This window comes from Acinonyx jubatus, chromosome C2, assembly GCF_027475565.1.
Source record: "Acinonyx jubatus isolate Ajub_Pintada_27869175 chromosome C2, VMU_Ajub_asm_v1.0, whole genome shotgun sequence".
Lineage (NCBI taxonomy): Eukaryota > Metazoa > Chordata > Mammalia > Carnivora > Felidae > Acinonyx > Acinonyx jubatus.
The window spans coordinates 465,290-480,358 of record NC_069384.1 but is presented as its reverse complement, the minus strand read 5'-3'; the positions used below and the strand labels follow the sequence as shown (position 1 = coordinate 480,358).

The following is a 15,069-nucleotide window of genomic DNA, read 5'->3' as shown; positions in this document are numbered from 1 at the left end:
ATTTTGACCTTGATCACCTGGCAGAGGTATGTTTGTTAGGTTTCTCCACTCCCCAGTTACTATTTTTCTCTCCCTTCCCACACTGTCCTCTGTGGGAGGAAGTCACATGCACAGTTCACACTTAAGGAGTGAGGGTTGTTTCCCTCCTTGGGGGTGAGTATCTACATAATTTACATGCACAGCTTTTTAATTGTCAAAAATAAATTGAGACTCAGGTCCGGCATTAATATGGTGTAGAATGACCATGGAAATGATCCTGGGGTTCTAGGGAACATAGATTGAAAACCAATGACCAAACCAGTGTGGGAAAACTGTGGACAAGTGCCCCATTGAATTTTAAATCCATTGCAACATGTAAAGGTTGAGAGATCCGGGCGTAGATCTGGGGCTGTAATTGCTCTAGGAAAGTCTGGGAAAGTCTGACCCTGTGTTTGGCTGGTGTTGCCTGCTTGGCCCCTGGTCTTATGAGCCCACTCACTCCCACTCACTTTTGCTCACACCACTCAATTCTACAAGCTAAGAATGGAAGCTCCACTTACTGAAGGGCTGTGGTCTGACTCAGGAGGAGAAATGCTTTTTGGTGGTTGAGCTTCCAGCACTCTCTGAGGGAGATTTGTCTAAGTTGTGGTTGCTTATAATCACACATTCTCACTGAGGGTGAAAGATGAGTTTGTGTCAGCAAGATTGTCATTACCGCGTCTTGATGAAGGGTATTACTGCTACCCTGATTCGGTCAGAGAAGACAGCAAGCAGGGAGTGCACAGCCGGCACACAAACCCTGTCCAAGTAAAGGTGTGGGAACAGGTGAGCGGAACAGAAGGAACCCAGAAATCTACATGTCTACTGCAACATCGCCCACAACAAGGCCATCCACCCCAATCTTGCTTTTTGTGCCACTCTCCCTCTAGTGGCAGGTCACTTGAAGTAGTGTCATCCTACCTGACTCCCCAACGGCTCACATCTGTAGCAGAGGCATTTGGGACTCCCATCTTGTCCTTGTCATCTGCCTGAGTTCTACAGTTTCCTAATCCTGCCACCGAAACGAAACGTGGTGCTGCTGTTCTATTTACAGACTCAAAGCGGTGGGAGAGGGGGGCACTATGCTTTCATCTTCCTTTTAACTGTAAATGGATATTCCAACAGTGATAAGAAAAGGTTAAAGTGAGACCGGGGATGTCAAGCCCCTTTAGGCAAACAGGATCACCGCTTGGTGCAGTTATGCTACAGGGTGCAGGGAGATGCTTTGGATTATCGTCAACTAGTTTATCAGCTCCCAGTGAGCTTGATTACACCAACAGCATTTGATTGTTAAACTGTGGGCTAGGAACAAAAACCTTGCATTGTTTCCTTAACTGGACAAACAGGTTCAAGTGAAGTTTGAAGCTAAGGAACAATGATCTCATGAGACTTTGGATTCCCACAGACCATGAATTCATAACCAAAGTTATACTCCTTTTTTTTCTTTTAAATTTTTAACAGACTTTATTTTTTATTTATTTTTACTTATTTTTCAGACTTTATTTTTTAGAGCAGTTTTAGGTTCACAGCAAAATTGAGCAGGAAGTACAAGATTCCTTTTTAATGACTGTTTACAATACACTTGAAATGATTTACCCCCACGCTTCCAAGCCTTAATCATTTTCCACTTGACTGTTTTTGATTTTCACGGAACCAGCTCTTTTTCTGGTGATCTGGAACTGGATACAATTACAGTATCACTTAAAATCACATCTTCACCAAAATTTTCTCAAGGAGACTAAAGACCACTTGGCAAGTTGGCCCTAGGGAGCCCCTTCCATGCTGGGGTTCCAGAGACTGTCCTAACAGGAATAAACATGTATAAGTTAGCCTTTCCTGCGCTTCAGGATCTCAGCCTGTCCCTCTCTCTACCACAGGGTCCCTCCTAATACTGATCCAGGGGGCTGCTTCGTGGCAGAGGTGCCAGATTTGTCCCACTGGTCAAATCCTATGCTGCACTACCCAGAAGCTGCAAGCTGGCGGTAGACGCATTAAATCAGAGCCCTCGATACGGTACTGTGTCCCCAGTGAGAAAAATACAGGTCCGGAAGTGGCACCACTCCCAGTGCCTTCTGTCCCTGCAACGCTGGACGCCGTGGCCCGGATTCCCAGGCACCAACAGGCAACAGAGAGAAGTGAAGTCATACGACGGGGGAGGGACGCAGAGCAATGAAATCCAAGTGGTCTGGCTGGCGGTCTGCGACTGGGAAACGAACAGAAACAGCGTCCCGGGAGGCGAAGGGCAAGGTGACCCGGGCTCCCACCCCTGAGGACCGAGGACCTGGCTGAAAGTGAGGGGGCTCTAGGACGGGCAGTGCGGACGAGACGTGTGACGCCAACCGCAGCCCCGAGACCAGCCGTTCAGCCCGCGAAGTCGCGGCCTCCCGGACTTCCTGGCGCTCACCGAGTAGCTCCCGGGGGACACGCCTGTGGGCGCCCTCTCAAAGAAGGGGCTGTGGGGCCGGCCTAAACTTCCTAACGGCCAAGTCTAACGCCCCACTAACACCACCAAAGACAAAGGCTGACGGCCACACTCGCCTAGAGGCCTTTCGAGTCGCTAGTGCAACCCCATGTACAACAGGTGCGCGCGCCCCAGCTGGTCCCCGCGCCTGCGCTCGCCGCCCACCCATTGGACAGCTAGACCCCTTTAAAACCGACCAACCACAGAGCGTTCCGAGGCCTCTACGCTCCGCCATTGGTCCTGCTGGGAGGTGCTATTGACAACGCGCCAGTGGGAGGCCAGAGGTCGACATAGGCGGAGCTCCGTCCGGGCCGCAAGGCTCTGATTGCGCGTGCGCGAGGGCAAGAACGCAGCCCTCTGATTGGCAGCGGGGCAGACGGCGCACACTCGGGGGCGGCGCCAGACCCACGTCTGCGTGACAGTTGTTGCGGGGGGAGGGCAGCCCAGACAAGGGGGAGGGAGTGTAAATAGAGTGAAGGCGGCGGCGTGTTGACCCCGTCACCTCTTGGGCTCCGCGAGGAGCCCCCAGGAGGGAGATGGATGAAGATGAGCAAGAGCAGCGGCGAAGAAAGGTGGAGGCCGGGAGAGCGAAGGTAAACGATAGCGCCTCTTCCTCCTCTCGCTGTCCCAGCTCGGGTTTCTCGGGGAAGATTCCGGTGACCGCTGTTGTTTCCTACTAGGAGCGGTTGCGGTCAGGCGGGGAACACCGCCAAAGTCTTGCCCTTCCCGCCGGCTCGACTAGAAGTCGCCTCCTGGCCGCCGCCATATTGAATCCGCCGCCCTCTGCCCGGCCCCGCCCCTGTCGAGGTCGCAGCCAATCACCGGCTGGGGACTTGCGGGGTGGGACGGGGGCGTGCGCGGGGGCCGGGCGCGGGGCATGCCGGGAATCGCGGGGCTGCGTCCGCGAGCGAGGCGGGGCCTGGCCGTGCCCTCCCGCCTTTCCGGAGGAGCTGGCGCTGCAGCCCTTCGAGTCGCCGTGGAGTCTCGGCCAGTGTCCGTGGCACCCCGGTGGATGCTGGTGGCCTAGGAACGCGCGGTCCCTGACCGCCCGCCAACATTCCGATCCCAGTAGAACGTGAAGGACGGGCTGGTAGTGAGGGGGGCGGCAGTGCCTCCGCACCGCGCGTCCTCGTTGTCATGGACAGCCAGCACGTCGCGCACCTGTACATCCGCTCACCTGTACATCTGCTCACCTGTGCACACCTGCACCTGCCGCGGCTCCACCTCACCAGAACTCAGGGTTCTTGGAGGACTAAGAGGGCCTGTGACTCACCTGCATTCGTGGGCGTCATAGACGCTCTCCCTAGGGCTCATTCACCTCCATCTGTTTAAAACTACTTGCAGATTTTCGTTTTACTGGGAATTATGCACCTTTTTTTTTTTAATCTTCAAAAGAAAAGTCTTCGAGTGGCAGTCTAGGAACACATGTTTATATTGCAGAATATCTTTTGCCGACCTGTCTAGTATTCCCTGGGGTCCAGAAATGCTTGCTCTGGCCCAGTTGCTGTTTGGGGCCCAAGTGGACGTTTTGAGCAGGTGAGGGTTGAGGGGCTCTGCTGGAGCCGGTCCCTCATGCTGGGCTTCCTAGGTAATCTCCAGACACCTGGACAGAATATCCTGGGATGTATTGCATTCCTAGGTTGTGGATGCCCTGGGGAGCTCACTCTGGTCCTAGAGTCACTTGTCTCCGGGGATGCTTTTTATCGCCTTGTTTCTGCCCCAGTTTTCACATAAAACTGGTACTCGCTGTTTTGGGGGGGTATATTGTGGGGATTAAACTGTAAGCTGAAAAGACCCTGGCTGTCGAGGCAGAGTGGAGCAAGCAGACACTGGCTGTGACTCCCTGCCCTTCCCCAGCTGTGGAGGAGGTTACCTACCCACTCTGTCAAGGGATGAATGAGAGTCTGTGCAATGTTACCTGATCGGTAGGTGGAGCCATGGTAAGTCGTTGTGTTTGGGGCCAGATATGGCCAGACATTGGGAATTTCATATGGACAAGCTAGTAGGAAATATTCAGTGTTAGTTTCTTCTTTTGAGGGAACCACAGGGCCGCTGCATTAAAGAGGCCATTCAGAACACATAGTGACTGATGTGAGACAGTGATGGGGTAGCAGCATCTAATGGCAAGGTGACAGGCAGAGGACAGAGTGGCCCCATTCAGGCTTCTTGGGAGAGGAAACTTGTGAGTGGTGTTTGAAGAGGGATGTGCTGGCGCCCAGGCATGTACGTGAGCCAGGAGATGAAAATGAGGCAGAGTTTAATATTTGATGTGCGTTTTCCCGGCGCTAGTCATGGTTTGTAAGCATGCATAAATGCGTTTGAAGGAGTGTTGAGGGTGATGAGGAAGGATCACCTCGTTGCAGGAGGAAATGGGCACCTCTTGTTGGGAGACCCCAGGCTAGAGTCAAGGATGGTGATGCAGGAGGGAACCTGAGGACAGTCAGAGTTGATGGAGCAAGGCATAAAATGATGAACATGGGGCTGGTTTGGAAGGCTGACTGTCCTGGTGACAAGGTTTTTCTCACGTAAGGGACCTTATGTAATTTTTCTGCGTCTGTGAAAGTGTGCTTTTCTGTTACACTTATGCAAATGTTTGTTAAATGCATTTGCTTTTATGAGCACAGTTGTCATTTGAAGGAGCCGATGCCCCCATATGAAAGAGTGATGTTAGGTCTCATACCTTTGAATAAGGTGTTAGTGGGAGACGTGTGAACAGAGTCTGAAACCCTTCAGTTTGAGGGACTGAACAGCTAGGTTGTGCCTTCTGATGGGTGACATTCTGTGGAGGTCCCTGGTGCATTGGTGAGCTGTGTCGTGAAAAATAGAACATCTGATTCCATAAAGGAGGATCTTAGATTGACCTGGCTTAATTAATTTTTTGCTATTTCTGTACCTTGTCTCAGAATCTGTGGCTAGGAAGTTTTGGCCAGGCTATATATTTTCTCGATTGGGGGAAAATGGGGGCAAAAAGAGATTTAGCGTTTGTGTAGTTTTAAACCTTAAGCATGCCTTGATTAAGCTATCAGTCTTTTAAATAGATGTGTTGTTTTTTTTGAATCCTATTTCTCTGTAAACTTCCAGGGGCTAGGAAAGCTCTTCTGCCAGTTGGCTGTATTGCTTTTTTCTGTCTGTATATAGGCATAATTAACAGTCCTCATTATTAGACTCTGAAAAGAATTCTGAACTTAAATGCTAGCATCGCAGATATTAATGAAGGCAGAGTTTGTGGTTGACGTGGGTCTGGCCAGGTTTGGCTGAGCACACTGAGCCAGCCCCAGAGCCTCATGTTCCCCACCAGCTCATTGGCATTGTGGTTCTGTTACTTTTTTCTTGGTTACCTTTGTCTTTACTACTTTTCTACGTTTTTGCGCAGCTTGCTCACTTCCGACAGAGAAAAACAAAAGGTGACTGTGCGCATCCGAAGAAAAAGACGGCGAAGAGGAAGGGCCCGGCTGTCAATGCGCCTGTCCAGGAGGAGAGCCCGGTAGCCACCGAAGATGCTGGACTCCTGGGAAGAGGGGACGTTTGCAAAAACACATCGTGCAGCGACACCCCTGATGGGGCAGGAGCAGCTCAGGTAGGTTTACTCAGCACTGTGCATTAACATCTTGCTTAGCTTCTAGTTGTTGCGGCATGACTTTGGTCTGTTTTTGCCTATCAAAAGTGGGGAAAGAGAGTTTCCCTTTTACACAAGGGGAATATATTTTTGTGTTTTTACTCCTAGTAAATGTTTTATGTTTTATGATTAGGGATTGTTTGAAGGCACGTGTCAGTATAGGTTCTTGCTTTGGTAATGGGAGTCTTAGAAGTGTGAGTTCCTCTGGTGTGGCTCTATGTATCAGCCTTTCTGACAGGGATTTCTTTGCACACTTAAACCATAATATTCCTTCATCTACTTACTGCTTTTTTTCGTTTCCTTTCTGAACTTGGGATGAAGAGGGAATGGGTGAAGGTGGTGCAGAAAGGGCATCTTGCTGGAGGAGGCACCACCGTCCTCTGCTTGAGGCCCTGTGAACTACAGGGGTGCGTGTGGCCCACTAGTGGATGTGCACACTGAGAATGCTGGGCCCACGTGGCCCCCTAATCACCTGTAGTTGGGCTCTCCTTGCGACTTTTTCTGTGCATTATCATTGAGGGGCTTTGAATTGTGATTTTGTGTGCAACAGAGCAGGTGTAGGTTTGGGTGTTTGCTAGAATGAGCTGGCATACTGGTGGCTGAGGGCAGCATTTGACAAAAACTCACAGCGTGTCTCGCCTGCTTTGTTGGAAAAGTGGAATTCCAGCCTGTAAAGTCTCTGATATTCTACCGACACATCTGGAACTCTTCTTTTGAGAATTTGAAAGACGTAGCTATGGTACTCCCTCGTCTGGGGAGCAGCAGGCCAGCACTCTGGGAGCCCAGCCTTTGGGCCAGCCTGAGCCCAGCTCATGCCTCCGCCAGTGTGGGCCTGAAGTTCACCGCCATCCTCTGTGCTGGTCTCAGGACTGGGCGGCAGCTCTCAGCAGCCCTGTCTCCATCACAGCTGCGTGAGTTAAAGCCACATTGGGAGGACTGAGAGTTTACTCCCAGTGCTTTTGCTCTGTGTGTTTTCTCCTAGGCTCCTTGAGGAGAAAAGGTTGTAATTTATAGTTAACAGCTATTAATTTTATTCTTACTTGCAAGTCAGAGGAGTCTTTTTATAGTAAACATTTTTTTGGCAGGGGGCACACCTTGGTGGCTCAGTCGGTTGAGCGTCCAACTCTTGATTTTGGCTCAGGTCATGATCTCATGGTTGTGAGATGGGACTCCATGTTGGGCTGTGCACTGAGTGAGGAGCCTGCTTGGGATTCTCTCTCTGCCCCCACCCCCATGAACATGGGTGCTCTCTCTGTCGCTGAGTAAATACACATTAAAAAAAACTTTTTAAATACACTTTTTTTATCCATGCAAGCAGGGGAGAGGGACAGAGGCAGAGAGAGAGAATCCTAAGCAGTCTCCACCCTCAGCGTGGAGCCCGATTTGGGGTTCGATCCCATGGTCGTGAGATCATGACCTGAGCTGAAATCAAGAGACGCTTAACTGGCTGAGCCACCCAGGCGCCAGGAAGTCTTTTTATCTTATATTAAATGTTTTATGTATTTTAGCTTTTCATTTTGAAATAATCTCCAACTTACAAAAAAACTTTGCAAAGATTAGCCTAGAGTTTGTAGATACCCTTCACCTATCTTCTTGAAATGAATGTCAACATCTGGTATTTTCAGGACGATTATTACAATTAGTTCCTATTAACACTGGAACAATGCTATGAGCTAATTAATAAAGCTCATTCAGATCTCCCCCGCTGTCCCACTAATGCCCTTTCTCTGGTCCAGGATTCTGTGTTGCATCTCACTGCCCATGCTGCTTTAGTGTGGTCCAGTCTTTTATAAGTTGGACGTCTTTGAAGAGCCCTAGCTAGTCGTTTGGTAGAATGCCTGTCAGTTTGGGTTTGTTTGATGTTTCCTCCTGATTAAAATCATGTTGTGAATTTTGGCCAGAACACTGTAGAAGTGGTGATATTCCCTGCTCAGTGCACTTGGTATTGGTATTTGACGTGTCTCCCTACAGGTAATGCCAATTTTGATCACTTAGTTAAGGTGAGACCTGCCAGGTTTCTCTTGATAGAAAAATACTATTTTTAACTTTGGAGTTCATAAGTATATTGTGTGGAGATACTTAGAGACCCCGCAAACCCCCTTTTCTCATCATGCTTTGCTCCACTAATTTTAGCTCCCATAGGTGATTCTTGCTTGCAGCACTTATTGTAGTGGTGTTGGCCACATGATGACTTTGTTTCCATCGTTCTATCTCTATGTATTAATTGACATTCTGCTGCAAGGAGGAACTGTCACTTCCCTCCAGTGTGTATTTATTTATTCACTATATTGGTATGGACATAGGGGTTTTTCTTTTTCTTTTTTTTCTTTTTCAAGTAAACTCTACATCCAACATAGGGCTCGAACTCATGACCCCAAGATCAAGAGTTGTATGCTCTACTGACTGAGCCAGGTGCCCAGGGATTTTTATTTTTCGGGTTTTAATCTATCATATCAACCATGTCAGTGTTTATTTTGTTCCTGAAATACATAGATTGGCCATTGGGAGTGCCTTTGAATTGGTACCTGTCCTTCTACCATGTCCTCATTGTTTCTGGCACCTTAATACCTTACATTCTGGCACCAAGATTTTCCAGGGTTATTTTATCCTTTCCCTGTCAGCAGCCCTGTAATCAGATATTTCTTCAAGGAGCTCTGGTTTCTTTTAGTGGAGAATGATGTTTAGAAACCAACATCTGGGTGATAGTTGTGCTTATTGCTGTTGGGGTGTCTTTGGCTTCTGGGCTATTTCAACAGAGCTAGGTGATAAATACCTGTATGTGTACACTTCTATATTTCTTTGTCAATCTGTATGTATAATAAAAATCATGAATTTACTTTAGTATTTTCAATTCCTAACCAACGTCACAGGGTTCATTCTAGCTTTTTCCCTCTTCTTAATCTTGATTTATTTTACCAATAGTGAAAGTATCTTAGCTACAATATATTTACTTACTTCCTCAATCTTTAAATATATGCACATTAGTTTGAGGATTGCTAATCCTCACTACTGTGAAAAACAGATTTACTAACTAGAGTGGGATATTTGAATACATAGTTGACCCTTTAGCAACATGGGGGTTAGGGGCACTGACCCCTCACACAGATGAAAATCGGCCTATAACTTTTGACTTCCCAAAATGTGACTACTAGTAGCCTAGTGTGGACTGGAAGCCTTAATGGTGACATAATAAAACAGTCAACAAATATTTTGTGTATTTTCTGTATCATATATAGTATTCTTATAATAAAGTCAGCTTGGGAAAAAAATGTTAAAGTCACAAGGAAGAGAAGATACATTTACAGTGCCGCCCACCCTGTGTTTATTGAAAAAAGTCTGTGGGTACATGGACCTGTGCAGTTTAAACAAACCCTTGTTGTTCAGTGCTAGTTCTTTTTGTCTTTATTATCCCAAAGTTTGTTGTTTAGCATTCCAAAGTTGTATAAGTTAATTTTTTAAATATAAATTAAAAAAAATTTTTCATTATAGTTATTCGTTTATAACATGGTTTTGTTTTATTGTTTGTCTTCTATTTTGGTTCTTCTTACGTCCAGATTGATTTTATTTAATTTTTTTTTTTTTTTTGAGTAAGGGAAGCATTACTAAGATTCTAAAAATCAGAGCCATATTCAAGTTCATTACTTCCTCTTCCCTACCACCTCATTCCTATCTAGGAGTGGTATGGTTGGACCCTGTGGTAGGCAAGTATTTACCTTTTTTTTTTTTTCTGAATTTTATTTATTTTGAGAGAGTGCCTGCACGCATGCAAGTGGAGGCGGGTTGGGGAGTGGAGGGGGAGAGAGAATACCAAGCAGGCTCTGGGCTGTCAGCACAGAGCCTGACATGGGGCTCAATCTCACAAACTTGAGATTATGACCTGAGCTGAAACCAAGAGTCGGACACTCAACTGACTGAGCCACCCGGGCACCTCAATTTAACCTTTTAAAAATCTGCCAAAAATTGTCTTCCAGAGAGTGGTCCTGCCATTTTGCATTCCTATCAGCAGCTCAAATTCAGAAATACAAAGGAATGAGCATTCAGGACCTACAGAGACATGGAGGGACCTTAAATGTCTATTATTGAGTTAAAAGAAGCCAGTCTGACAGGCTGCACACTGTGTGGTTTTGTTTGTGTAGCATTCTGGAAAAGGTAAAACTGTGCAGATTGTAAACAGATGAGTGGATGCCAGAAGTTGGTGGAGGGAGAGTTGGTGAAGCAGGGATCTTTTAGGGCAGTGAAACTGCCCTGTGTGATCGTGTAAATTTTATGTTATGTTATTAGGGAGAGAGTGCGCAAGTGGGAAGAGGGGCAGAGGGGGAGAGAGAGAATCTTAAGCAGGCTCCACAATCAGCGTGGAGCCTGACGCAGGGCTTGATCCCACGACCCTGGGATCATGACTTGAGCTGAAATCAAGAGTCAGGTTCTCAACTCACTGAACCACTCAGACACCTCATCATCATGTAAATTTTAAAACATCAAAATATATTTGTATGTAAATTAAAAAAAAAAGCCATCTGGAGAATGAGGGATCCCAGGATGGAACGCAGACTTGAACAAGGCCCTAACTGTGTTACCCATGGACAGAACAACCTCAGGGAAGGGGGTGAGGGAAAGGTGCTGACCTGAGTAGCTTTGGGGGTGAGTGGAGTTTGGAGGACTGAAGGCAGAAGGCACTGTGTATAAACAGTACTCCCGTTGGTAAAGGGGTTTCCCACGGGAGTGAGGATTAAGGATTCTGGGGCTGTGTACTTACGTGCTGGGATTGAACCGCCGAGGATGGCAGGTGGCTGGAGCTAGGTGTCTCACTCTCTCCTGGTGAGCTCACGCAGCTCTGCCGCGGTTGGCGTGTGAGTTGGAATGAAGGTGAGAGCCCCTGGGGTCTGGGGCTGGATGGGGGGCAGGAGAGAGAAGGTCAGCTGGAAGAAGTGGAGGGAAAAGGCAGGGGAAATTGAAAGGCAGGGTGTGAGTCACTCAAGCTGTCAGAACACTGCAGACTGAGTGGCTTAAACAACAGACTCTCAGTTCTGGAAGCAGGACGTCTGAGATCAAGTGCTGTCAGGGTTGGGTTCTGGTGACGCCTCTCTGCTTGACTTGTGCATGACTGTCTTCTTGCTGTGTCCTCACATGGTCTCCTGTGTGGGGAGAGGGCAGGAAAGCAGTATTCTCTGGTCTCCTTCTCAAAGGACAGTAGTCCTATTGGATTTTAGTCCCATCCTGTTATCTCTTTAAAAGCCCTGTCTTCAGATACAGTGACAATAGGCATTAGGGCTTCCACATGAGAGTTTTAGGGGATATACTTCAGTCCATAACATTCTCTCCTTTGGTTCCCCAATTCATCTTTCTTGCATTCAAAATACATTCACCCCATCCCTACAGCCCCAGAGATCATTACTCATTCCAGCATTCTTTCTCATCTAGATATCATCTAAATCAGATATGGGTAAGACTTGAGGTAGGGTTCCTCCTGGGGCCAAATTTCTCTCCCACCGTGAGGTTGTGAAACCAAAGTTACATGCTTCCCAACCACAGTGGTGGAACAGGGATGGGATAGACAGCCCCACTCCAGAAGGGAGAAATAGGAAGCAACGAAGGGTGATGGATCCCCAGCAAGTCCAAATCCGAGTAGGCAAATTCCCTTGGCTCTTAAGGCTAAAAAAATAATCAGTCTGATTTAATGTGAAGCATCTGACTCTTGATTTCAGCTCAGGTCATGATCTCATGGTTCGTGAGTTCAAGCCTCGCATTGGGCTCTGTGCCGACAGCTTGGAGCCTGGAGCCTGCTGCCTTCTCCACGCATCCTCACCTGACGGAGAACACTGGTGTCCCTTTCTCTTCTTAGAAGGACCCCAGTCCTGCTGGACCAGGCCCACCCTGTGACCTCATTTAACCTTAATCACCTCTTTCGAGGCCCTGCTGTCACAAGGGGGTGTTGAGCTTCAACACAGGAATTTGCGGGACACCGTCAGTCCATAATAGGCAACTGTAATAGAAGGGACAGCGTGATAAATCTGAAGGTCATATTTAGGGAAAGGCTGTTGAAGTCTGATTGGTGCGGTGGCAGGAATGGAGTGCGTGGACCTTTGTGTTCTTAGAGTATAAAAAAAAGAATTACCTTTTCTTTTAAAGGACAGAATATATTTGCCTGTGGATCAGGGTCAGGTTGAAATTCAGAGGCTCAGGCTCAAGCTGGAGGAAGAGCTTCTGAACGAGCAAGACGTCGTGGATGGACGTGGCCTGGAGGTGGGGAAGCTTCAGGCTCGGCCAGCTCTGTGTCCTGGCATTCCCTGCCAGCGGGGTCACTGTTAGTTTGCCAACCTCTTGTCTGCTTCAAGGGAAATGTCCTGGTTAATGTCAAGTTCCAAGGCTAGGCATTACCTCTTGCATCGAGGGTTCATTTTGATGTGTCTGAGCGGATGCCTTCCCCTCCTCTCGCTGGGGAGCCAGGGGTGGGGTTGAGTCTGCAGAGCGCTGGGTCAGAAAAGCAGGAGGCGAGCTGCGCTGGCCGTTGGCTTCTTGGGCTCCCGTGCAGTGGCCGAGGGCGGGGTTGTGGTTCTCTGGGCAGCCCTGCCGGGTCCTCCTGGTCAGGGTCCCCAAGCCCTCTGTCTGTAGCTTCATTCCATTTTTAGTGGAGGCACTGATTGCTGTGACCTAGTTTTCTTAATGTAGGGCAGTTCAGTTTATTCTGAGTTACCTCAACCGTTTGGGGTGCTTGGGGGAGCAGTGGGGCTCAAGTCTTTCCGCCTGGAGTTTGAAGTCAGACTTCCAGAGATTGGCTTTCCTCATTGTGCTCAGCTCAGTCTAATAGAGAAACAGAGTTGCATTTTGTGACCATCTGACTATGGGCCTGGGTTAGAAGGTGCCAGGGGCGCCTGGGTGGCTCAGTCGGTTAAGCGTCCAGCTAGCTCAGGTCACAATCTCACGGTCCGTGAGTTCGAGCCCCACGGCGGGCTCTGTGCTACAGCGCAGAGTCTGGAGCCTGCTTCGGATTCTGTGTCTCCCTCTCTCTCTGCCCCTCTCCTGCTCGTGCTCTCTCTTTGTCTCAAAAATAAAAACATTAAAAAAAAAAGAAAAAAAGAAAGAAGGTGCTGGGTGCTTTATTTACGCATGCCTGGTCAGTGATGGATCGAGTTACACAATTGATAGGGCATTTCAGAATGCCAGATATCTGTAAAAGGAAACCGAGAGATTTATGCATTATTTTGCACAAGATTCATGTTATTTTCTGTTTTTTACTTCCTAGGATACCTGGCAGTGACCTGTATGATTAGGCGTTAGTTTTTTATTTTTTTGTGTTGTGTGGGTTTTTTTTTTAATAATAAGAGATGGAAGCAATTACATTTTTACTTAGAATTATAATGACTAATGTTTATTTGTTTTTAAAATTTGTGCCAGAAATGGTTGTACGTGTTGTAAGCCAGGCTGTGAGGTAGGGACTCTGGTTATCCCCTCACAAGGAAGTGGGCGCTGCGGGATGAGCCCCCTTGCTGGGTGGGCATCAGAGCTCTCTGCTGCTCTCAAGGGTATGTGGGCTCCCTGGCTTCTGCCTTAGTTCTTACATCCATGACTTCATTCTTCATTCTGCTTATTTGATTGCATGTAATAGTTAAGAAAAAATGCATTTTTTGCATAAATTTTTGTAATAGGAATTAGAGCTGGTAGTCTCTTGTGTTGTTGTGGTCACCAGTGGCTTGAGGCCCAATCTGCACGCTTGTCTACTTCAGAGGTCCTCGTGGGCTTTTTATCTCAGGTTTCAGTAGCCCACGTGGATTGTTGCCGAGAACTGTTATTTCACCAGTGAGCACAAAATACTGCTATTTCAATTCTGCCCCTCCTTCCTTATTAATTGTATGTAACATTGCATGAGAACTTCCCTTTATCAGTTATCTGGTTACCCTGGTGCCCGGCTTGGATTGGAAAGCAGGGTAAAGGCATCGCTCTTTCCTTTTAAGTTACTCATGTTGCTGTGCTACGCTTTTCCACATATGACCATTGGACTGGCTTTCTTGAGCCTCACTGTAAATTCACTTATGTTTAACAATTTGTCATGAGCAAGTCTTGTGTCTGTTAGCGTGCTGCTCAGATTTTCCCATCTGTGACAAGGGAGAGCATCTTTAGTTTGACCCTTCACAGTCACTATGATGGCTTCCTTGCTTTTGGAAAAAGTGTTGCCGGTCAGCTGGTGCATTTCTTGCCCCAGGCCTGGAGCCAGGCGTTTCCCATGACTCCTGGCTCCTGTAGTGGGAAGTAGTGTTCAGAAACATGATCTAGACGTCAGGGGTTTTATTGTTTCAAGGTCATGTCAGTGAATAGTTAGGTTTTGTTTTATAGTTTATGAGTTACAGAGTAGTGTATGATTACAGAGTTCATAGTTTATGATTATAGAGTTTCTACTTAAGTTTGAAATTTCTCTTTAACATTAAAAATGTATGTTCCTGACATTAACATCATTACTCACTTGGCTTTCTTTCTCTTTCTAGTTTTATAATAACATTATTACTAATTACGATTTCTTTGCACTCATTTTTGTCCTTTAGGTATTTTCCACAGTGATGTGCAGTCAAATTACTTTGTTTTAAAATCACTTGAAATAGTTTAAGCCAGAAACTTAAATATATTTGTATTCGTTTGTTTTATTTTCTCTTCATGTTTTAGGGATTTTTTGTTTTCAATTTGTTGTTATCGTTAAAGAGACAGAGAGAATGCGAGCTAGTGCACGGAGGAGGGGCAGAGGGAGAGGGAGAGTGAGTCTTAAGCAGGCTCATGTTGAGAGGGATTTCGACACAGGACTCGATCCCATGACCCTGAGATCATGACCTGGGCCAAAATCAAGAGTCAGATGCTCAACTGACTGAGCCACCCAGGCTCCCCTTTTTTCATTTGTGTCTGTGTGTGGTTGTTTGTTTGTTTAGTTTGTTTATTTTGAGACAAAGCGGAGGAGGGACAAAGAAGGAGAGAACCTCAAGCAGGCTCCATG

At 47.2% G+C, this 15,069-nt stretch overlaps 1 protein-coding gene across 8 annotated transcripts in view; it reads left to right on the top strand.

The window, feature by feature from the left end:
• Positions 1-2,892: 2,892 nt before the first annotated feature.
• PCNT (pericentrin) overlaps positions 2,893-15,069 on the top strand; it is a 133,157-nt gene continuing 120,980 nt past the window's right edge. For 5 of the 8 annotated variants that reach the window (XM_027041350.2, XM_027041346.2, XM_027041349.2 and 2 more), the window contains exons 1-2: positions 2,894-3,072; positions 5,853-6,056. In XM_027041350.2, the coding sequence (XP_026897151.2) occupies positions 3,016-3,072; positions 5,853-6,056 (261 nt within the window). In that variant the 5' untranslated portion in view covers positions 2,894-3,015. Of the gene's footprint in view, positions 3,073-5,852; positions 6,057-15,069 lie in introns of all 8 variants that reach the window. The other 3 variants (XM_027041348.2, XM_053220403.1, XM_027041355.2) reach the window with 2 other exon arrangements.